General features: G+C 43.0%; 1 protein-coding gene across 5 annotated transcripts in view; it reads right to left on the bottom strand.

Annotated features, from left to right (window-relative positions):
* TAX1BP1 (Tax1 binding protein 1) overlaps positions 1 to 23,699 on the bottom strand; it is a 256,118-nt gene that overhangs the window by 206,337 nt on the left and 26,082 nt on the right. For all 5 annotated transcript variants that reach the window (XM_033930769.1, XM_033930766.1, XM_033930767.1 and 2 more), the window contains exons 3-5: positions 19,548 to 19,650; positions 13,687 to 13,874; positions 10,948 to 11,106 (exon numbers count right to left, since the gene is read on the bottom strand). In XM_033930769.1, the coding sequence (XP_033786660.1) occupies positions 10,948 to 11,106; positions 13,687 to 13,874; positions 19,548 to 19,650 (450 nt within the window). The remainder of the gene's footprint in view (positions 1 to 10,947; positions 11,107 to 13,686; positions 13,875 to 19,547; positions 19,651 to 23,699) is intronic.

Below are 23,699 nucleotides of genomic sequence, written 5' to 3' on the forward strand. Positions count from 1 at the left end.
CCTGTAACGAGCAGCCTGCGATGGTGGCCGGGTTTAGCGAACCTCGCAGGTCGCTCTCCAACTCGGTAGCACGTTCCCTCTGACGCAATCCCGTGCGTCAGAGGGAACGTGCTACCGAGGCTGGAGAGCAGCCTGCGAGGTTCGCTAAAGCCGGCCACCATCGCAGGCTGCTCTTTACAGGAGGATCAGCAGCGTGAGAGGAGCCGCCGCCGGCACTTTTAAAACTTGAAACAAAAACCTTCGGCCGCAGCAGGCCAGCCCGCGGGAAGGGAAGGGGGAGGGGCCGCACGGAGCAGGCCAGATCGCATTAAGAGAAGGGAGGGGCCAAACGGAGCAGGACAGCTCACGGTAAGAGAAGAGAATTGCTTCATAGGGACCTGAAGGGGAAGGGAAATACCGCTGCTGCTTCTGCAAAGGAAAGTGAGGGGAGGGGAGAAGGGAGTGTGGGGGGGAAAATGCTACTACTACTTCACAGGGACCTGGAGGGGAAGGGAAATACCGCTGCTGCTTCTGCAAAGGAAAGTGGGGGGGGAGGAGAGACAAAAAGAAATACAGACAGACAAAGGAGGCCAGGGAGAGAGACAGACAGAAATAAAGACAGACAGGGGACCAGAGAGACAGACAGACAGATAAAGGGTGCCAGAAGAGAGAGAGAGACATAAAGAAAGAAAGACAGACAGGCATATTCTAGCACCCGTTAATGTAACGGGCTTAAACACTAGTATATATACATATATACACACACACACACACACATACATACATATATATATATATGTATGTGTGTGTGTGTATATATGTATATATATATGTATGTGTGTGTGTGTATATATGTATATATATATGTATGTGTGTGTATACATACATACATATATATATATGTATATGTATACACACATACATATATATATATATATATATATATATATATATATATATACACACATATATATATATATATATGTATGTGTGTGTGTGTGTGTGTGTGTGTATATATATGTATATATACTAGTGTTTAAGCCCGTTACATTAACGGTCCCTAGTAAAAGGGCTCCTTAGTGCTTTAATTATTCCCAGAGCAAATATGAGGTTTTGAGACACCACTTGATCTCATCTGTTGAAAGCACAAATGCTTTCGGTATTCCAAGAATAACTTCTTGCAAATAAGCTGCAGGGAAACCCACTTAAAAGAAATACCTAATCCATGAATAATAGTTCCACAAATACATGTACTCTGCAATTATTCTCCATGGCACTAGCATGTATGATTTCCCCATTCAAATAAATACCTGATGGAGGCATAAACTACTTCACCGGAAAAAAGACTCACATATCAAGCAATAAAACAAAATAATGATCAAATCTGCTAAAAGAACAAAATCAATAAATCTGCCTGCATGAATGCCAACGTATGTAAGGGATATCATACCATGAAGCCCACTGCAGAGTTGCAAGGTAACAAGGGAGTAAAGGAAGCTGAAGTGTATATCTGCTTAACAAAGAGACCACCATGCACATTACTATATGTATAAGAACAGAAACAATTTGAGCAGCAATGTACACTATGCTCATAAAGTGAGACCACTAGAGGGCAACAGGTGACTGGAAAAAAGGCACCAATTATTTTCCATTAGACATTAATAAAGGTAGTTAACTGTCTAACTCACAATTTATACTTATCAGATACCGGAAAACAAATTCTCATTTTATATTTCTCATCACCTGCTACATCACTTTTTTCAAACCTAAAATACAGTTGAGATATGCAGTTCTTTGAAAGAGATACAACCAATGGTAATCACTTTTAAAAAAACATAAAGCTACAGCTTAAAGAATTCTACAACAAAAATCTGATATTTGAAGCTCAAATGTTTGTGGTTTTCCCTCCCTTCTCACCTGTTTTGCACATTAAAAAATAAAACAAGACACTAATGATCAGACTTTGAGGAACAACAGTCAGGTGATCTGCAAAACAGAGCACTAGTTATTTTACTATGCAAATCATTAGGCTGATACAAGGCTAAGCTGATCCTGGCAAAGAAGCATAACACTTACATAAAGAAAAGCTTTCTACAACTACACTTCTCCCTCAATATTCACGGGGGTTAGGGGCAGAGCCAGCCCGCGAATATTGAAAATTCGCAAATAACTTTTGGGCCGACTCTGACTCACCCCCCTTCCCCCCGGCATCTCGGAACTTTTATTAAACAAGAAGCTGCATCCTGGACCTCCCCGGAGGAATTTTTCAATTGAGATCTTATGGATGCAGGCAGAACCACTCACCGTCATATCAAGCTTAAAAAGCAACAGTTTTATTATAGGCCAATGGCACTAAATAACATCAATCCCTTTATAAGAACAAAAATCTATGGCAAAACCAATTTAAAACAAAAATAAATGATAGAAAAAAATTACTAAATGAAATAAAATAAACAAACAGAAAACAAAAACTGAAAGGAGATTCTAAAGCTGACGTCCTAATCAGACGCCATCTTGAGAAAAAAAAAATCTTAGGAGTAGATATCCAGCCTGCAGCAGTATTTTTATAAAAATGGGCTACTGCAAGCTGAATTTGACCTCGATGTTCAGTGTCAAGCCACATCCATGCACCATAAATTATCTGAGGTGGCTGCTGAAGTTATCTGGGTTGCCAGCCAATATTCAGTGCCAGCATCTGGATAGCTATGCACCATAGCAAGATATCCATTTGTGCAATCCGACATCAAATATCAAGTAGCCTGGGAACTTCCAAGTCCACACTTGGACCACTCTGGCACTAAGCCAAGGGACAGCAAATGGAACCAAAAATGGAAGGAGGCGGCTAGCCTCGATTTAGAACACAAAACAACAGAAGAGGCAAGAGAGATGTCTGTTCCAATTGTCAGTTACATTTATTCAAATTGACAACAATAGTCCAACATTAGTCCTTGATCTGAAAGACCAGGCAAAGTCCCAATTTAGGAATCCTAGGAAAATCCCGACTAATATCCGAGTTTCGGTGACAAAGTCACCTTCTTCAGGGGACAATAAATGACTCTGATTGTGGTGCACTTTCACTTCAAAGATGCAGACACGTTATTTGTATGAGAATGAAGGCTACTTTATTGTTGAAACTCGGATCCTTTCCTGTTCGGTTAAATCACTCTTAATATTAACTGATTAATGGGAAAGGAGACTTGAATGAACAGTTTACCTATTTAAATTGTACAAAAGTTTAGCACCTCTGATGAAACTATTTTTTTTTTTTAAAAAACACCAACAGCCTTAACATGGTATCTTTCTGTAAACTAAAAGGGACGGAAGGGAAGTTGGTGTTTAAATTTTGTAAACCTGCTTGGCCGAACTGACTATCCCTTCTGGAGTGATTTTATAAGCAGTAATGGGATGTAAAGGTATGAATGGAGGATCAGGTGGCTGGTTTACAGATGTTCTCAATGGAAGTGGCAAGTACATGGGCTTCTGAAGCCGCCACTGCTCAAACTTTATGAACAGTGACTTGGCCTTCCAGCTTCAATCCAGTACGAATATAGCAAAAGGAAATATATTCCGCTAACCATGTAGAGATGATTCTCTTGGTGACAGTCAAGGAGAAAGGAATCCGACTCCAGGCAATTGATCCCATAAGCCAACATATGGGCAATACGGGAAATCTTGAGAGTTTTCAGTCTTTTAAAGTGACAGTACACTTTTGCATTGTCCATGCCAGGATCTGTGATTGACGTCACCCACATGTGAAAATATGCTGCCTACTTTCCGGAATTTGGAGGCGAGGAGGATGGCAGTTTGAGTGCAGAGCTCCTCTCCCTGGACAATCTGCCTGCTTTTAAATATCAGCAGCAGTGGGAGATCAATTGCTTTTACACCTAAGCAGCAACGGGACCAACCCACCAAAAACCCACAGTCCCGGTCCTGCAAAAATATGAGCTCCACCCTCCCTGCAGTTCGCTAGGAAAATCAACTGCTTTTACACCTAAGCAGCAGCAGGACCAGCCACCACTACCAAGAGCCCTTTGCCCCGATCCAGCCAGGCATGTGAGCTCCTCCCTCTGCAGTCCATTGGAGAGATCAATCTACCTGCTTTTAAATATCAGCAACAGTGGGAAATCAACTGCTTTTACACCTCAGCAGCAGCGGAACTATCCGCAACTACCAAGAGCACACAGACCCGATCCAGCCAAGAGTGTGAGCTCCACCTCCCCCTGCAGTCCACTAGGAAGATCAACTGTTTTTTACACCTAAGCAGCAACAGGACCAGCCACCACTACCGAGAGCCCTTTGCCCTGATCCAGCCAAACAAGTAAGCTCTTCCCCCAGCATTCCGTTGGAAAAATCAATATGCTTGCTTTTAAATATTATCAGAAGTAGGAGATCAACTGCTTTTACACCTAAGCAGCCTATAATAGGAGCCCTTGCCCCGATCCAACCAGGCATGTGAGCTCCTCCCCCTATATCCCGTTTAAGAGATCAATCTACCTGCTTTAAATATCAGCAGCAGTAGAAAAACAACTGCTTTTACATACAAGCAGCAGCGAGACCTACCGCAACCACCAAGAGCCCACAGACCCGATCCTGCCAGGAGTGTGAACTCCTCCCCCTGCAGTCCATTGGAGAGATCAATCTACCTGCTTTAAATATCAGCAGCAGTGGAGATCAACTGCTTTTACACCTAAGCAGCAACGAGACCAGCCACAACCACCGAGAGCACACAGACCTGATCCTACCAAGAGTGTGAACTCTTCCCCCCATGCAATCCGCTAAGAAGATCGACTGTCGGCTCCGGGCGGCTTTCCCGCAGAGGAGAGAATCCTGCATTCACCGTGGGCCTCATCTGGGGCAGCCTCCTTGGAGCGGCTGGGACACGGGCAGTGTGTCTGGGAGGGAATGCATGGATAGGAGAACATCGCAGGGGAGGAGACATAGGCATCCTGGGACTGTCTGCCAAGTCTCTTCCCTGAAGAAGCCCTTTCTGGAAACGTCAATCGCTCCTCCTAAACTTACTTGCTCCACTTCATCACTGACGCTGAAACCGTGGATTGAAGACAAAGTTTTATTTTATTTTTCTTTCCAGCTTATGATTTATCTTTAATCTTATCTATTGTTTTGCCTTTTGTCTTTGTTTTGTTCTATTTCTATCATTTAAATTTCTCCAGAATTCTACTGTTCAACGGCTCCCCCTTCTGCTTCTATTCCTTTCTCTCCTCTCTTCTACCTTCCAAAGTATTTAGATCAATGCTGTCTTGTTAAAATGTTTATTTTATTTTTATTTTTCCTCTAATTCTACTTTTCACTTCTCTATTACCCTCCAGGTACTTTAGTTAGATTGTGAGCCTTTGGGACAGTAAGGGAATTTTTCAAGTACCTTTCTTATTTCTAATCTTAATGTATATTTTCTGTAAACCGCTTAGAACCTAACGGATGTAGCGGTATATAAGAAATAAATTACATTACATTACATTACTTGTCCTTTGATAAGAGGATTACACCCGCTCATTCCTCTGCCATGATGGTATTCACAGGTAATAAATATCTTCAAAAAAGCATCTAGAGAAAAAAATTGACATCAGCAGGCCAAATGATAGCCTTTTGTCGCTGTACAGGAAGGAGCGCTTGGGACAAGCTAACACATAAATGCACCCCAAGATGCCAAACAAAATCTCAAGCTATAGGCAATATGATCATGAGTGAGGCTCTGAACACACAGCGCCAGGTCCAAGTCTACCAAAGTACTCTACAACAAAACAACAGTATGAATTTAGTATGAAGATTAATCTACCACTGGCATCTTAAAACCACTAGCAAATCTACAGTGGAACTATTAATTTGGGAGGTGGGGGCAATAAATACAACATAACCTTTCTCAGCTAACTTTGACCTTACCACTGGACTCCCTAATCCTTCCCTATTCGTCTGTCTTATTACCCAACCATAGCTGGTGCAGAACCAATATAGTTCAATACTCTGGTACCCCTCAGCTTCCTCTTCTGCCTGTACCTCAAATACTCATAACTCCCCTGGCCAATAACAGAGCTTCCTCCCCCCTCAACATCAATCACCAATAAGCCCATATGCATTCATAGAGCACACCTTCTCAACTTAAATTCCATCCCCTACAAATCACAAGCAAACAAAATTGTTTTAACTTTCAAGAATACATCAGTTCTACTCAACAGCTACCTATACACCACATACTGGCATCGATTTATTTTAGTTTGTAGTATCATGTATTATTTTAATTTTTACTTTTATTATGTACGTGACCTACTTATAATTGATAGAAACAAGATTTTCCAGATACTATTAAATCTGCCTATTTTCTCCTGCCTTCTATAACTGTGCAAATCTTTCTTGATTTTTATATATTTAAAAATATATAGTTTCCCATATTGTATATAAATTTCACATAATGGAAAGGAACAGCATAGTTACTTACATGTAACAGGTATTATCCAGGGACAGCAGGCAGATTTTCTCACAGATGGATGACATCATCCACAGAGCCCCAGTACGGACAGTGCAAAAGTGTACTGTCACTTTAACTTCTGTAAAAGTTTTGAGACCGCCCATACCGCGCATGCGCCAGTGCCTTCCCATCCGGCATCAGCTCGCAGGACCATCAGTTCAATACTAAAGCTAAGAAGCCAACTAGGGGAGATAGGAGGGTTATGAGAATATCTGCCTGCTGTCCTGGATTACATCTGTTACAGGTAAGTAACTCTGCTTTATCCCAAGATAAGCAAACACATATTCTCACAGATGGGACTCCCTAGCTAATATGTAAGGGATGTAGGGGAGGGAAGTTGGCAATCAAATAGAAAAATTAATCTTGTAGAATTGTTAGGCTGAACTGACCATCCCATCCAGATTGAGTCTCCGGACAGCAATGGGATGTGAAGATACATTATATAATGAGGACCAAATGGTTATTGTAAGAATGTTCTCAATGGAAGTAGAACTGAAGCAAGGAACTGAGGCGTACCTTGTAAGTTGTTAAACGACCCTTCAGTAGCAGCCCATCCTGAGTATAGAAGAACATGGAGGAAATCTGTGATTTTTATTTTCTTTTTAGAGATACAGAACTGTGAGAAGATAGTACTATCATTCTACGCTGTGGTAGCACCGAAAAAAGATAGAATATGCTTGGTGGCGATAGCTCTGACCCTCTGCTCATGTGCCTATCATGTGGTTCATGATTAAGAAGACTAGAAGATCAAGGAGTCCAGAGGAGGGGCGGGACCGTGGCAGAAGAAACAGCTCCAAAGCTGTTTGCAAACATCGCTAACACCACGATCTTCTATGCAGGCTGCTCTTCAAAGGTAAACGGGTGACGGGAAGTCAGACGCCAGGGGGGGAACCGGATGCCGGGGGGAGAACTGAACAGCAGCACTTTGTGACTGACCCTCCCCCTCACCCTCTAAAGCAGGTGCGGCAGCTGCTGGCCAACAAGAGCAGCGCTGCCGCTCCTGCTTTAGGGGGTGAGGGGGGAGGGTCAGCCGAATCGGGCAGCTGATTTTTTTTCATTTTAAATCGATTCGAATCGATTCACCCGAAGTGAATCGGTGAACCGGGCAGCACTAATGTGAACTAACAAGGGAAACAGGTTGTAAGCTGAGATGATTGGCAAAGGCAAAAGGTAGTTGCAAAGTTGAAGCAGTGTGTGTAGATCTTGCAGATGTTGAGGCTTGAGCAGATAATATGGCTGTTCTTGATGGAAGAAAAAAAAAATAGCAAGCTGGCCTGAAGAATTGAATCGTGGATACTGTGTCAGAAGAGAGAAGGAGACTGAGGTAGATATATATGACTAAGAGAAATTGAACAGCCAGAGTGGTTGTCGTGCAAAGTTGCATCTTTGGGTTTTTGTTTTTGTTTAAATTAGATCCATAAGCCTCAGAGGTGTAGAAAATCAAGTTGAGGTACACTGAGCAGCCATCTAAAGGCATTGAAAGTAGTAAGATGCTATGGAGCAGCGTGGAAAAAAAAGATGAGCAGAATGTAATTCCATACCCAGGTAATAAAATAAGAGATGTGGAATAGTTGCAGTAGACTGGTAGCTGCAGTACTGAACATGTGAAAAGCCTTCCTTGTCAGTAATTTTCATGAAAAAGAATGTATAATTCAGTGGTATGGGATATAGAATACTTGAACCTACAATTCCTGGCTTAGGAGGCTAATGCATTATTAAGTAGGCCACTGAGGCTTTTACTCTGATCTGAATAAACATGAGACTAATTGACATAGAACCATCTCAAGGCATGACGTATATATTAAAAGCAGTCCTGAGACTCATGTTGGTGAGTCGGTAAAGGTCTGGAAGTGAAGATGCCAGATCAAGTTCATTTATGTAGGGTAATTTTCTGCATAGTTTATTCAACTTTATCTCCAAAAAGTGTATCCCCTAAGCAGGGTGAGTTGATGAAACAATTTTGTACTGTAGGCTCCAAGTCCAAGAGGAAAAGCTATGCCCGACACCTCATTAATACAGAAAGAGCTGAGGCTCTTGAAGACATTTCAAAGGCATCGAAGGCAAACCTAGCCATGAATTTCCTGGTTTGCAATAGATTATAGGTGGTGTATTGAAAGTCTGGAAGCTGGTCTGGAGGAATAAAGTGTTCAAACAGAGAAATATATTGCACCAGTTGTTTAAAAATGAAAGACATGAAAAAATTGTAGTTAAGAATGCAGTTGGTGAGCACTGAGTTCTGGAAAAGACGACAGCCAAAGTTATCCAAGGTATGGCCTGCTGTGCTTGGAGGCATGCTGGCATAAAATCTAGAACTGGAGGACTGCTCCAATGCGGACTTATAGTGGAGACTCCCAATTTGAAATACTGCCTCTCTTAAAAAGAGTATGGAATGGGAGTTTAAACAGATCTCTTGGAAACTCTACAAAGTCAAGGGCATCAAGAAGATCAGCTCTAGGTTCAGTATCTGCTTCCAGGCGGAAAGAAAGAGCTTGCCCCAATTGTTGAATATAAGCGAGAGGCTCTCAGCTGGAAAATGGCATCTCAGTAGTAGCCATAAGAGTCTGGAGAAAACAAGGCTGCTTCCGAAGGACATGATATGGAGAGACCTGATGGAGAAGGAGGAGTGGACACTTAAATTGTCATGGACTGTGATGACATTGAGAAGAATGTCCAGAATGGTGTAGACTGTCACCTGAAGACGAGGAACTGCTTTGGTACTGTGAATGGCAAGACCTCCCTCTGACCTGGTACCCTGGGCCTTTAAAACAATGCCAGGCTTAGGCTAGGCTGGTACTGGAAGTCTAGACAGCTGCTGGTGCTGACTGCATTTGCAGTATTGCAGCTAGCTTTTTGTAGAGCAGCTCCCAAAACTGATCCTGGATAGAAGGCACCAGTGCCATTGTTGAAGTCGATACAGGCGATGCAGCAGGGCATCGAGGTGTTGGGGACCTTGATGAATAGGCATGCCTCAGAGATGACAGCTCCTATATCGATGGGGAACGCTGCTGACGCTGACGGTTGGCATGCACTGACTTCCTCGATGTTGGAGATGCCACAGGCATCTGATGGGAAGGCAAAGCTGGCTTTCTAATCTGGAGAATTGATGGTACTGATGGGGTCGGTATCGAGGTATATGGTGATGGTGCTGGTACCAAAGGCCCTGAAGCATCTATGGCAGACTGACAAGGAGGAGCCAAAAAGTTACTCCTGCTGGAGATGCTGAGCCTTCAAGGAATTCTTCTGAAGCGTTAAGCAGCGGGTACAAAAGTCAAGTCAATGGTCAGGACCAAGGCACCGAAGACACCCACTTATGGGGTTCAGTGACTGATATGGCCCTATTACATTGAGAACACTTCTTGAATTCGCTGAAAAGCTTGGACATGGATGGGAAGATACCATTGCATCTTTTGATTTCGCCGAGGTTACCAGTGGTCGGCTAAAGAAAAGCCTGAAAAACATACGATACAGATGGGCTGCCCAAGGCTTAAAAGGGACTCTAAGGCCTTGGAAGTCGAAATACAAAAAACTTTGATGAACTCAAAGGAAATAAAAGTAGTAAAATAATGAAGAAAATAAGTTTTTTGAAAAGTATGGGAAGACAAGAAAAAAAAATCGTAGAAATTGTGCATTTGGAGACACTCCAAGAACAGAACTTCTTAGCTCTGCGGAAGACTAAGAACTGGTGGTTCCACGAGCCAACACCAGGTGGGAAGGCACTCACTCATGCGAGGTGCGGATGGTCTCGAGACTTCTACATAAGTTAAAGTGACAGCTCCGTGGATGACATCCCCCATCTGTGAGAATATGCTCCCTGCTTGTCCTAGGATAAAGATTAACTGGCTTTCTAACTTAAAATGCCAGGGAAGGATTGTCCCAATTGCAAGATGGATAAAAAACAATGGGTTTGGGTTTTTTTTTAATTTAAAATGGATTTTTAAAAATAAAATGCTTTTTTGAGGAAAAAATCTATCTAAAGGTAGCTTTCTATTTAAGATATATTATAGTCCAAAAGTTATTCATCATAAAATAAGGATTAGGTTTTTAATTATTTAGCATGAAGTTATATATTCATATACCCTCCCTTTTACAAAGCCGCATTAGACTTTATCACCAGCTGCAGTGGTATTAGCTCCGACACTCACAGAATTCCTATGAGCATCGGAGTTAATACCGCTGTGGCCAGCAATAAAAAAGCCTAATGCAACTTCGGAAAAGAAGGGGATAATGTTTAAATTTTTTGGTTAATAAATTCCATTAATCCATTCATAATGTCACGGGCATGATTTAAATCAAGTCTTTCTTACTAGTGATTCAAATCATGATTTACATCAAATCCACCCTGCCCAGTTACATCACCAAATCTGCGACAATCCTTTAAAGGAACTGTTACAGGGAGAAGAAAAGTTAATAGAACTGACCTACTGGTTTATTTTATTTTATTTTTTTTTTGCAATCTAATCTACAGTTCACGCAATTTCATCACCAACCTTTTGCTCTGTTTGGAGGAGTTCATATTTCTCTCTCTCATGACTCAGTTCCTTTTCCAATCTCCCAATTTGTTGTCTAAGTTGTGTAGTTTCTTTTTCCAATGAAGTTGTGATCTTTAGGAGCTCTTCTTTTTCTTTCAGGGTTTTCTCAATTTTTAGCTGTAACACAAAATGTAAACCAGTGATGAATCTTTAAAAAAAAAAAAAAAAAAAAGGGGCAATTCAAAACAGAAGAAACACACTTCTAATGACAACACATTCTGCTTTTAAACCTATAAATGCTAAGCGTAAGATAGTACAGATTAGGTGAACTGGATCAGCTCACCATTTTTGCAGACCTTTAAAAAAAAGATAGGGTGACTGATCCTACCATGTTTTATTTTATGACATACAAGCTGGCGAGCCTTGCTGGGTTTTCCCCAATGTTTCAGTTTTAACCCAATAAAGAGGAATAAATGGTGTGGAAAAAAAACATTCTAGGTGCTGTCATTCAGACAGAAATTTGAGCATGACTAATAATCATCTGCCTATAAATTGTTTCATAAACATCAAGTAGCATAAACTTCCTTGTTTTTGCACTACTTCAGTCTACTAAGATTGTAGAATGTTTAAATGTAGATTTTATGCTCAAATCAGTATTCCAGTTTTATCTTAAGTCAATATAAGAATATAAGAACATGAGACTAGCCTTACTGGGTCAGAATATAAGAATATAAGAACATGAGACTAGCCTTACTGGGTCAGAATATAAGAATATAAGAACATGAGACTAGCCTTACTGGGTCAGACCACTGGTTCATCTAGCCCAGAAGTTTGTCCCCACATTGGGCAATCCAGGTCACTAGTATCTGGCAAAACCCCCCAAAAGTAGCAAACATTCCATGCTACCAATTCAGGGCAAGCAGCAGCTTCCCCCATGTCTGTCTCGATAACAGACTATGGACTTTTCTTCCAGGAAATTGTCCAACCCTTTCTTAAAACTATCTCCACCCCCCTCCCACTGCAGTAATTTAAAAATATTTTTTAAATATGTTATTACTTAACTACTACTTTGTGTGTATAAAAACAGGATGCAACATTTTCAGTCATAGCTCAACACTGATGACAAACTTTGACGGCGTATGGGGTCAGATTTAAAAATCTTAATATGTATACTTTGGAAGAAAGGTACAGTGGAACCTCGGTTTGCGAGTAACCCGGTTTGCGAGTGTGTTGCAAGACGAGAAAAACACTCGGCAAACTTTTGCCTCGCAAACCGAGCATGTTCCAATATGCGAGCACCTCCTCCCCTGCTCTAACCGGCATGGCATTCCCCGAACCGGCATTATAATTCCCCCCATGAACGCCCCCGCCCCGCGAGAACCGCATTGCACCCCCGTTCTCTCGAGAGCCAGAAGGCCTTGAGCATGCGCAGATGCTCAAGGCCCGGCCCAAGCAAGAGGCGGGAGCTTGCTTTCACTCTCACAACCAGCAGAAGGGATAAGGAGCGTGTCTGAGAGGAAGGGCAAGCGGATGCCGCTTTCAGCACGGGGGTGTGATGCGGTTCTCGCGGGGGGAGAGTTCGCAGGGAGGGGGTTGCAATGCCGGTTCGGGGGGGTACGATGCCGGTTAGAGTGGGGGGGAGGGGTGATGGGAGCAGCGCCGGTATCCTCGAGGGGGGGGGGGTTTGGTGGAACGAATCAAAGCGAGTTTCCTTCATTCCTATGGGGAAATTCGCTTTGATATACGAGTAACTTGATTTACGAGCATGCTTCTAGAACGAATTATGCTCGTAAACCAAGGTTCCACTGTATTTATAATATCTCTATAATATCTCCCTTCTCCCACTTTTGTGGCATAAATGTGCATGAGACAAATCTCTTTCATTTGATAGGATGCTTTGGAATGAGAGGGTATAGGATGAAGTTAAGAGGCAATAGGTTCAGGAATAATCTAAGGAAATACTTTTTATAAAAAGGGTGGTAGATGTGTGGAATAGTCTCCCGGGCAGAGGTGGTGGAGTCAAAGACTGTGTCTGAATTCAAGAAAGCATGGATATCCTGAAACAACCAGCCAATTAGGTTCTCTCAAGGACTGAGTTAAGAACCTCTGCACTAGAGGGAAAGGGCATGCTCTAATGCAGTGTATTGCAAACTGTGTGCCGCGGCGATGCACTGGCAAGGAGGAGAGTCATCCGCGCCAGCTGACTGCCTACAAGACATGCCTCTTGCCACGAGAGGCACATCCTGTTGGCAGTCAGCCAGCACGGATGACTCTGCTCCTCGCCGGCATCTCTCCTCCTCTCCCCGCGCCTCCCCTCTTCCCAGATCCCTCCACCGAAGCAGGTCACGTACTTTCGGGTGCCTTCTGGCCGGGGCACTAGGTTTAGTGTGCCGCTGGCCAGAAAGTTTGTGAGACACTGCTCTAGTGGTTAGAGTAATGGGCCAAGGGAAACCTGAATCCAAAACTACTTTTGCCTAAGATATTTACTGTAACCTTGGAAGAATCACATTGTGTATGAGGGAGTCAAACACTTAAGTGTAGCATCTGCCATGCTTATTGAATCCTTCTGCTTCAGTTACCACTTAAGAATATATTCAGGGATATAAGGTAACAAATATCATCAAAATAAATAAGTAAGTATACATACCTAATATCAAAGAATAATTGGAATCACATTTATTTTATAGGTTGCCGTATCTCATAGAATGCATTGAAAAGTTAAAGGCACTGAAAGGATTAAAAGTTTTTGAACCTCACCTCAAGAAGACCAGCTTTTGTGGTCACTACTAACATGTCTGAATGACCTTCATCTTCCATAGTCAGCAACTCTTCCACTGGTGATGAGGTTCGAAACTGGAAAGGGGTACTTGCCCCACGAATCTCCCCTTTGTGTGTAACATAGCAGAACTGATAAAACTCCCCATCATCATTTGGGAGATAATATCCTAAAAACCAAAAGCACAAGTCAGTCACTTAAGTTCCAAATATTTCAGACTGACCCCAGACAAGCAGTAACTGCTTAAGTATACAGCAAGATAAAACAGAAAATGTATTGGTACTGCATCAGTTCAGTTTGAATTTACTCACCCAGCACATTGTACTTGGCTCTTCCAAACAAATAATATTTGAATGTTTCAATTGTAATTAGAAGACTACTGAATTTCGGTTTTGGTGCTGAAACTGAACCAAAATCTTTTTCTGCCTGGTTTCGGCCAAAAGATTACAGCCATGGTTTCAACTTCAGCCAAAACTAACCGTTTTTACTCTAAGCCAAAAATTTCTGCTTCATCCTGTTAGTCTCCATTTCTTCCCCTACAGGAGTTATTTTTCCCCCCTGCCCAACTGTAGGTGACCCCCTTGGGCCTATTTTTTCTGCCCTCATTATATTCCTAGATTGTCAATGATTGTGGCCATTTCGCAAAACTGCCAAAAGAGATCACAGCAGGCATTTTGACAATGCAGCTGACATGGGCATGAGAGACTAGGGATTACAGAATGACATAGGGACAAATTTTTCCCCATCCCTGCAGGAACTCATTTTCCTGTTGAGTTCTTTTCCTGCCCCTGCCCTTTTCCTGCAAGCTCTATCCTCATCTGCACAAGCCTGCACAAACCATTAGATGCCAGGAAGGGGAGTGGCAGAGAGGGCCACAAGCAAGATGCTGCTTCTTTAAGAATGCTGCCTGAGGCCATTGTCTAAGTTGCCTTATTATAGGGCTGGCTCTGGTTGAATTGAAGGCATGCTGAGCTAGTTGTGATGATGAAGTTTTGATGAACCAGTTGTCCAGACAGACAACTTATAAGCGAAGAGCTATGGCTACTACCACAAGGCACTTCAATAAGACTCCCAGTACTGGGGACCTTGTATTGGAAATGGCAAGAGACCACTCAAAATTGAAGATATTTCCTGTGGGCAGTTAAGATTGGTACATGAGTGTATGCTTCTTTGAATTCTAGAGAACAAAGACAATCATCCTTCTCTAACGGTGGTAACAGTGTTCCTAGAGAAACCATGTGAAACTTCTCCTTCACTAAGTATTTGTTGAGTGTAAGATCTACCATCTTTATAAGTTCCAGAAAATATTTTGAATAAAACTTTTAGCCACTCTCCTGTGGATAAACTTGTTCTATTGCATTGAGCTAGAGGAGGGCTGAAGGCTCTTGGTGAAGGAGGGTCTTCTGGAAGGAGTTTAAAAAGAGATTCTTGTGGTGAGTGGTTTGGAGGTTTTTAAAGTAAGTGCAGGGTGTAACCCTGAGCCACTACTTGGCACACCCATTGGTCCAATGTTATAAGAGTGCAGCACTGTTGGAAATTATGAAGTTTCCCTCCGATGGAGAGATCTGGAGTTAGATTGAGTGAGACTCTGGGCATGCTCACCAGAAGGGACTCAAATGGATGATTGTTTAGACTGAGAGAGTGATTTTTGCTGTCTTTGTTGTCTAGACCACTTCTGGTTATTGGACCTCGCAGATGAAGAAGACTGACCCTAGCGATGTCTAGGATTGTAATATCAAGTTTATTTAAAATTTACTCGAGACTTCTAGGCGGTGTACAAAAATGCCATAACAATATACCAATAAAAGTATAATTTAATCTAAAACAGACCAAGGGGGAAAAAAAAAACGATTCAAGGACAAAAAACGAACAGGGACAAAAGGGAAGAGGAGATAGGAACTCCAATTAATAGAAAGAAAAGAAAACACTTAAAAGGAAAAACAGAAGGGTGGGGAAGTAATATTAAAATAATTTTTCTAAAAACTAAGTCTTCTTTAAAAGGACAGTTTAGGTTAGAAAAGCATCGCAGAATAAGAATGTCTTTAGCATTTCCTTAAATTTGATCAGTGATGTATTTTCCTGCAAGTAGTTGGGGATTCTGTTCCAAAGAAAAAGGAGCACTTACAGAAAAGATTGTGTTCCTCATAGTACTAATATGTTTCAATGAGGGAACAGTGAGAAGATTTTGTGCAGTGGATAGTAGGGTCCTTGATTGATTATAAGGGATAAGTAAGTTGTTAATAAATTCTGGCTATTTGCGTTCATTTTAAAGATTAGTAGTAGAATTTTATAAGTGCATCTAGAGGAATTGTATCTGAAAGACAATTGAGAAGATTGAGTTGTTTGAGTTTTCAAAAGAGTTGTCATGCAGTCACTGTGCTTTTTAATCATGTCTGCAGCTTCTTCAATGCATTCTCCAAAGAGGTCATCTCCTTTACAGGGAACATTGGAGAAGCATTCTTGAATGGACGTCTCAAGATCAGAAACAAATAGCCAAGCCATCCTTCTCACTGCAATAGCCACAGCTAATGATCTGGAAGAGATGTCAAAAGCATTTTTCTTGTGGCAAGTTCTTAATCAAATGCTGGAATGACTTGAGTTGATCTGAAGGAAGATGCTGCTCAAACTCTGGCAGTTGCTTTATTAAGGTTTTAAGATAAATAGACATATAAAATTGGTAGTCCATGATTCTATTGATGAGCATGGTAGATTGGAAGATATATTTGCTAAAGTTGTCCAGGTTTCTGGATTCTCTGCCAGGTAGAGTGGAAGCATGTGCAAGAGCTACATGCACACTTAAGGGCAGACTCAACCACTAGAGACTGATCTTGGATTTGAGTCCTATCAAAGCCAGGACATCTGTACTCTATCCAGTGTGTCTATTTTGTGGGAAGTAACTGGGATGGTCAAAGAGATCTCTCAGTTTTTGAATAAAGCATCTTTCACAACTCTATGCAGTTCAAATAACTTTGAGCAAGGCTCTTCTTCCATCTTGATACGAAGAGTATGACCAATTTGATACACCAAACCTGTGAAAGAAACTTTCAAGTGAAGATCTGCGAGATGGAGGCGACAGAGAAGGATCAGAAAGAATACCATACGACTCTTCAGCAGAATAGTCTGGAAGGTCTTCACTGGAATGTATAAGCAGGTCAGAATACTCTCTCTTATATGCCTCAGAAATAGAGCGCTGAGGTGAGCATAGAGTGCATGTTGAGGTGAAACAAGTGAATCAGGCTCCCTTGAGGATGATGCATATGTCAAGCGTCTCCTGGATGTTGATGCTCAGTGTCGAGTGGGAGTCTGGAACAACGCACCAACAAGACCGGCATGGAGGCTGCAGAAACCTGGGTAGGCTACAACTGTAGTAGCCCTGTAAGCTCTTGTTGGAGCAGCGCCCGAATCTGATCTTGGAACCAAAACCGATGGAGGTAAAGATGTTGAAGCAATCTGTTGTACCAGCTGTCGAGGAATTGGGGACCTTGATATCAAGGCACATCTGTGCGAAGATGCCAGTTGAGGCAAAGGAGAGCAGTCATCTGTACATTGACGCTTGATCTACGTTGATGATAAAGAGGCCTAGGAGAACATTGAGGTATGTCTAGCAGGGAGACATGTTTATGCTTCTTACCTTTTTTACATGGATTCCTTGATGCATGTGGTACAGACGAAGAGGTAAAATCTCTGCGCTGCATTGACACGGATGCTTGATGATCCTGGTGCAAAGCTGAAGTAGATGGAGCAGGAGTAGATGCCAGCATTGATGTAAGCTGGCCACTGAGTTCCAAATCCTCAGCCATGCTTGATGTTGCTGACACGGTACCAAACTACTTCTCAAATTGACATTTACAAGCCTTCAGTACCCTCTTCTGTGTGTGAGAGCAGAGAGCACAAGAAATGTCCCAATGGTCAGGACCAAGACATTGAACACACCAGTTGTGCAGGTCATGGGCTGAGATGGTCCTGTTGCATAACACCATTTGAAGCCGCTAGGCACTCTGGACATGGAGAAGAAAATGACTGATGCAAAGTCGAAGGGCTCAACATCCTGGGGAGCATTAGACATTTTCCCGAAAAAGACTTGATGCTCCTAGGAGGCGCAAAGGATCCAATGGCCAGAAGGCCCAAAAACACAAAAGTTAAAAAACAGAAAAGAAACTTCAAGGGAAGGCACCAAAAAAGGTAAAAGTTTGAAATGCTGAGGAGAACTCCGAAAGCACAGCTTCTCAGTTCAATGGAAAACAAAGAACTGCAGGTCCCACAAGCCAATGTCAGACGGGAAGGCACCAGCACTAGCATGCACACAGTACAGGCAGTGCCTTAAAATTTTAAAGTGATAGTACATTTGGTGTCTGTCCAAACTGGGTTCTGTGAATGATGTCACCCATCTGTGAGAATATTTTACCTGCTTGTCCTCTGAGAACAACAATTTACAATTTGGACCAAAAAGTTGGTGGAGTGTCTGGGTCTCTTCTTATGTGTAAGGATCTGAGATGACATGTGTTTTTCCAGCAATACTCAAATCTGAAACATAACTATTTATACCTTAGGCCAGTGGTTCCAAAGTTGTGGGTCAGAACCCCAAATGGGGGGGGTCACAGAAACGACTCCTCCTCCTTCCTAGACTTTCACTATGGCCTATTACCAATAGTGGCAGTCAGAATGAAGCCTGTGATTCACTGAATGTTCACAAGCCAGGATTCCTCTGTCAGCTTCCTGTTAAAACTAGAAATTCAGAAGAAACCAAAAGAAACTCTGTGGAATGACGATGTTCCTAAATGGACTTTATTTGAAAATGTAAAAGTTCCAAAGGTACACTAATATCATCCACATAAAAGTAAAATGATCCACATACAAATTTTAAAGGACCTAGTCCGCTAGGGATGCAGGACCCAACACGGTCCGCGTTTCGACAAAAAGCCTTCTTCAGGGGTCCTATAAATAATGAGGGGTATGTTAAGAATATATATGTAAGTTATGAAAGGTGGTGGTTATGAAATCTAAAATTGGGGTCTGCGAGTATACACTAACACCGAAACCTGTGCTGACTGCTGCTAATAGTTAAGGGAGGGTGGAGGAAGTGGGTGAAGGAGGAAAGAAACATAGAAAGATGACGGCAGATAAGGGCTACAGCCCATCAAGTCTGCCCACACCATTGACCCACCCTTATAATTCTACTGGCCCCCTTAACTCTACTGACCTGCTCTATTAAGTCAATATCCTAGCGACCCTATTCATTGGTATGACCCTCGCAGTGATCCCACATAGGTATCCCATTTATTCTTGAAGTCTGGGATACTGCGGGCCTCGATCACCTGTACTGGAAGCTTGTTCCAATGCTCTATCACTCATTCCGTGAAGAAGTACTTCCTGACGTCTCCACGAAACTTCCCTCCCCTGAGTTTGAGCGGATGTCCTCTTGTGTTCGAGGGTCCTTTGAGAAGAAAGATATCATCTTCCACCTTGACCCATCCCGTGATGTACTTAAATGTCTCAATCATATCTCCCCTCTTTAAATTTCCATCATCTGAGGTCACATGAATTTTAAGTGTTAAAATGGTGTTATGTTGGGTAAAAGTTTGAAAAACATTGTCCTAGGCTGAATTCCCTACAAAATTTATGAGGATTCTAGAAGTAACAGCACTATTAATAAACTGATTGAGGGAACTGTTTTTGACCCATGGAAACTGGGCACGTGCCTTCAGATGCAACAAAACCATGGCATGTTATTGCTGAAGACAGATATCAGGATTTGCTTAAAATAATTTATTCAGCTAATGTGTAACATTATAATAGCTTATGGTAAGCAAGAAACACAGAAAAAAGTCTCTGATGCACTTACCTTGAAAAGATAACACACAGTTAACTGTTGATCCTTCCACATAATTTTCAGGCACAGGTGACCACAGAAATGTGTAATAGTCCCGAGCAGTGCTCCAGCCAACCTGTCAAAATTTTAAATAAAGTACCATTATATATGCCTTTCTACTTGTGGCAAGATTCAAATCTATGCAAACAGAAAAATCATCTGGTGGGTGTAATGGATAGGCCTGCCGTTTTAAAAGTTTTTTTAGACAAAACTCTAGCCTTTCAAGCTGGGAGAATGAACTCTTTGCCCACTCCCAATCTTACTATGAGTTTAGAAAATCACTGAAAACCTATCTGTTTGGTAAATTTATGCGATGACTTTGCTTTATATCACTCTACATCAGTGTTCTCAACCTTTTTACACCTGTGGACCAGCAGAAATAAAATAATTATTTTGTGGACCACAAACTATTAAGACTGAAATTTTAAAAAACCATTTCCACAAGTTCGGTCCCCGCAAACCATCTACCGTATTTTCACGTAGATAACGCGCACCGTGTAAAACGCGCACACGGGTATAGCGCGCGAAAAACACAAAATTATGTACAGAAATTTTTATATACCGCGCACACCCGTATATCGCGCATGCCGCCCCGACTCTCCCGTCGCCGCCCGACTCTCCTTTCGCCCGCCCCGAGTCTCCTCTGGTCCCGACTGCTCGTTTCCTGCCCTGCCCCGCCCCAGTCTCCTCTGGTCCCGACTGCTCGTTTCCTGCCCTGCCCCAGTCTCCTCTGGTCCCGCCTGCTCGTTTCCAGCCCTGCCCCGAGTCTCCTCTGGTCCCGAATGCTCGTTTCCAGCCCTGCCCCAGTCTCCTCTGGTCTCGCCTGCTCGTTTCCAGCCCTGCCCCGAGTCTCCTCTGGTCCCGCCTGCTCGTTTCCAGCCCTGCCCCGAGTCTCCTCTGGTCCCGAATGCTCGTTTCCAGCCCTGCCCCAGTCTCCTCTGGTCCCGCCTGCTCATTTCCAGCCCTGCCCCAGTCTCCTCTGGACCCGCCTGCTCGTTTCCAGCCCTGCCCCGAGTCTCCTCTGGTCCCGAATGCTCGTTTCCAGCCCTGCCCCAGTCTCCTCTGGTCCCGCCTGTTCGTTTCCAGCCCTGCCCCAGTCTCCTCTGGTCCCGCCTGCTCGTTTCCAGCCCTGCCCCGAGTCTACTCTGGTCCCGCCTGCTCGCTTCCAGCCCTGCCCCGAGTCTCCTCTGGTCCCGAATGCTCGTTTCCAGCCCTGCCCCAGTCTCCTCTGGTCCCGGCTGCTCATTTCCAGCCCTGCCCCAGTCTCCTCTGGTCCCACCTGCTCGTTTCCAGCCCTGCCCCGAGTCTCCTCTGGTCCCGCCTGCTCATTTCCAGCCCTGCCCCGAGTCTCCTCTGGTCCCGCCTGCTCGTTTCGCCGCCCTGTCCTGCTTGCCGCTCTGTAAGCATGCGCAAACCATCTACAGACAAAGAAGATGGTCTGAGCATGCTTGCCGCTCAGTTTTCTGCGCCGGGTTGTCGGGGCGCGCTTTTGATCTGTCACCAAGGCGGGCCTTTGTCACGCTGTGCTTTTGACAATGTGGCTTTGTCTCCCCCTCTATCTGGCCTTGTAATTTGCCCAGTAAATACCATTTTGCCTTTACAACAGCATCTCAGCCTTTGGGTAAGCCTATAAAAGATTAATGCTGCATGTAGAGCCCACATTTCAGTAATTTGATCTTTTCAGATTGGTATTCTGCATTTATCTACCCGGTAGTAGAGTTTATCAATTAAATTTAAATTTACCGCCATAATGGAAGGAATGAGACGAAAGTCATATACAGCGGACTTTAAGCTTAAAGTCGTTGCGAAAGCTGAGGAAATAGGCAACCGGGCCGCAGCGAGAGAGTTAAATGTTGGAGAAACATCAGTGCGTGAATGGAGAAAAGATAAGAAGGAACTGGAGAAATGCAATCCGCGAAAACGGGCACGTCGTGGGGCCAAACCAAAATGGCCTCAGCTGGAGGATGACTTGAAGCAGTGGATTCTGGAGAGAAGGGAGCAAAATCAATCAGTCTCTACTGTTGCGATTCAGATGAAGGCAAAACTACTTGCAAATAGAAGAGGAATACCCAACTTCAAAGCTGGCTTCACATGGATCTCAAAATTTATGAAAAGGAACGGACTATCAGTTCGAATGAGAACAACTGTTGGCCAGCGACTTCTGGATGACTGGCAGCAAAAATTGATTGATTTCCGTGACTTTGTCGCCAAAGAAATATCTGAACTTGGCATCACTGCAAAGGACGTCATCAACATGGATGAAATTCCAATGGCATTCGACATTCCAGCGACAAGAACCGTAGCCCCCACAGGTACTAAATCTGTTGCCATCACCACAACTGGGCATGAAAGAACGTGTTTTACAGTAGTTCTTGGTTGCTCAGCTAGCGGGGTTAAGTTAAAGCCCATGCTCATTTTCAAAAGGGTCACTATGCCCCGTGAAAAGCTGCCCACCAGTGTGGTTGTGCACTGCAACAAGAAGGGATGGATGGACTGCGACGTAATAAGATTGTGGGTAGATAAATGCTTTAGGGCAAGACAGGGTGGATTCTTTGCAAAAAAATCCTTGTTAATTTTTGATGCCATGGCTGCCCACAAAGAAAAAAATGTTCAGGCCTACATTAATTCTACTCGTGCCCACATCGCTGTGATACCTGGAGGCCTGACGTGTAAGCTGCAGCCACTTGACATCGCAGTGAATCATCCATTCAAGACTTTTGTTAGAAAGGAGTGGGAGCAGTGGATGCAGAGCGGCACGCACGAGTACACACCTGCGGGGCGGCTGAAGCGGGCAACTTTCACAGAAGTCTGCAAGTGGGTGGCTTCAGCATGGGACAAAATAACACCAGATACCATTCGAAACGGATTTAGAAAAGCGGGCATTGTTTATGAAACCAATGACACTACGGCTACTACCAGTGCAGCGGAAGGCGGCAACAACACGGATATCAGCGATGATGACGACGACGATGACGATATCACTTCAGAAATAAACAAGGATCGTCTGCAGGCTGTGCTCACTTTATTTAATGATGATGATGACAATTCAGATTTTGATGGATTCAGATGACTGTGATGATGATGACTGAATAAACCTGTAAACTTTGTTTATTTACCGTACAACTTTACTGTAACTACGGTAACTGTATTTAGATTATTTTGTCCTCGATACTTCATTTGATCTACTGGTTAATGTTATAGTTTATAAGAATGAACATGTGATTTCTGTTCTTGTTGCTGAATTCATACTCACTAACTCTAGATTAAAAGTTATAAGGTTGTTTATAAGAATTAACAGTTTTTTTCTTTTGACGTTTTTGGTTGGAGGGTGTGTGAATGGTGCGTGAGTTCTCCTATGTCCATTTTTGTTCCCATTCTAAAAAACACTGATAAGTTCCCAGAAAAAGATACATTAAAATAAGAAGTGAAAACAAAGGCCCCTACAGATGAGAACATAAGAATAGCCTAACTGGGTCAGTCCAATGGTCCATCATGCCCAGTAGCCCATTCTTATGGTAGCCAATCCAGGTCACTAAATACCTGGTCAAAACCCAAAGAATAACAACATTCCATGCTACCGATCCAGGGCAAGCAGACGCTTCCCCCATATCTTAATAACAGACTATGGACTTTTCCTCCAGGAATTTGTCCAAACCTTTTAAAAACCAGCAACACTATCTGCTTTTACCATAACATAAATCTTTCATTCCAAACAGAGACCTTGCTAGATGTCAAATACAGAAAGAACAAGATACTGTAACTTCACAAGGACTTAGCTGTGCAGGAATACCTATACCTATATACCTATACCATATACCTAGTGCAAAAATGTGCAAAGGTCTGTTTTTTTCTTTCCATCACTACATAGCCTACGGTAATGCCACACAAGCAGCGCTGTTACAAATATATTCTGAAGGTCAATGCTAAGGTTAACAAAGTTTCCTTCCTTGGACCACAAGGAGATACTGACAAACCACTGAAAGAGATCCCAGGAACAACACCCAAAGACCCACTCAGTTGAGTGGAGTGGACTAGGGTAACTGGGGGGTGGAAATGGACCCGGAGTTTTCTCAGCAGAATTTCCCAGACCACCTCTTCCTCTCAACACATTGACACGCTAGTGGG

The sequence above is a fragment of the Geotrypetes seraphini genome, chromosome 2, assembly GCF_902459505.1.
Source record: "Geotrypetes seraphini chromosome 2, aGeoSer1.1, whole genome shotgun sequence".
Classification (NCBI taxonomy): domain Eukaryota; kingdom Metazoa; phylum Chordata; class Amphibia; order Gymnophiona; family Dermophiidae; genus Geotrypetes; species Geotrypetes seraphini.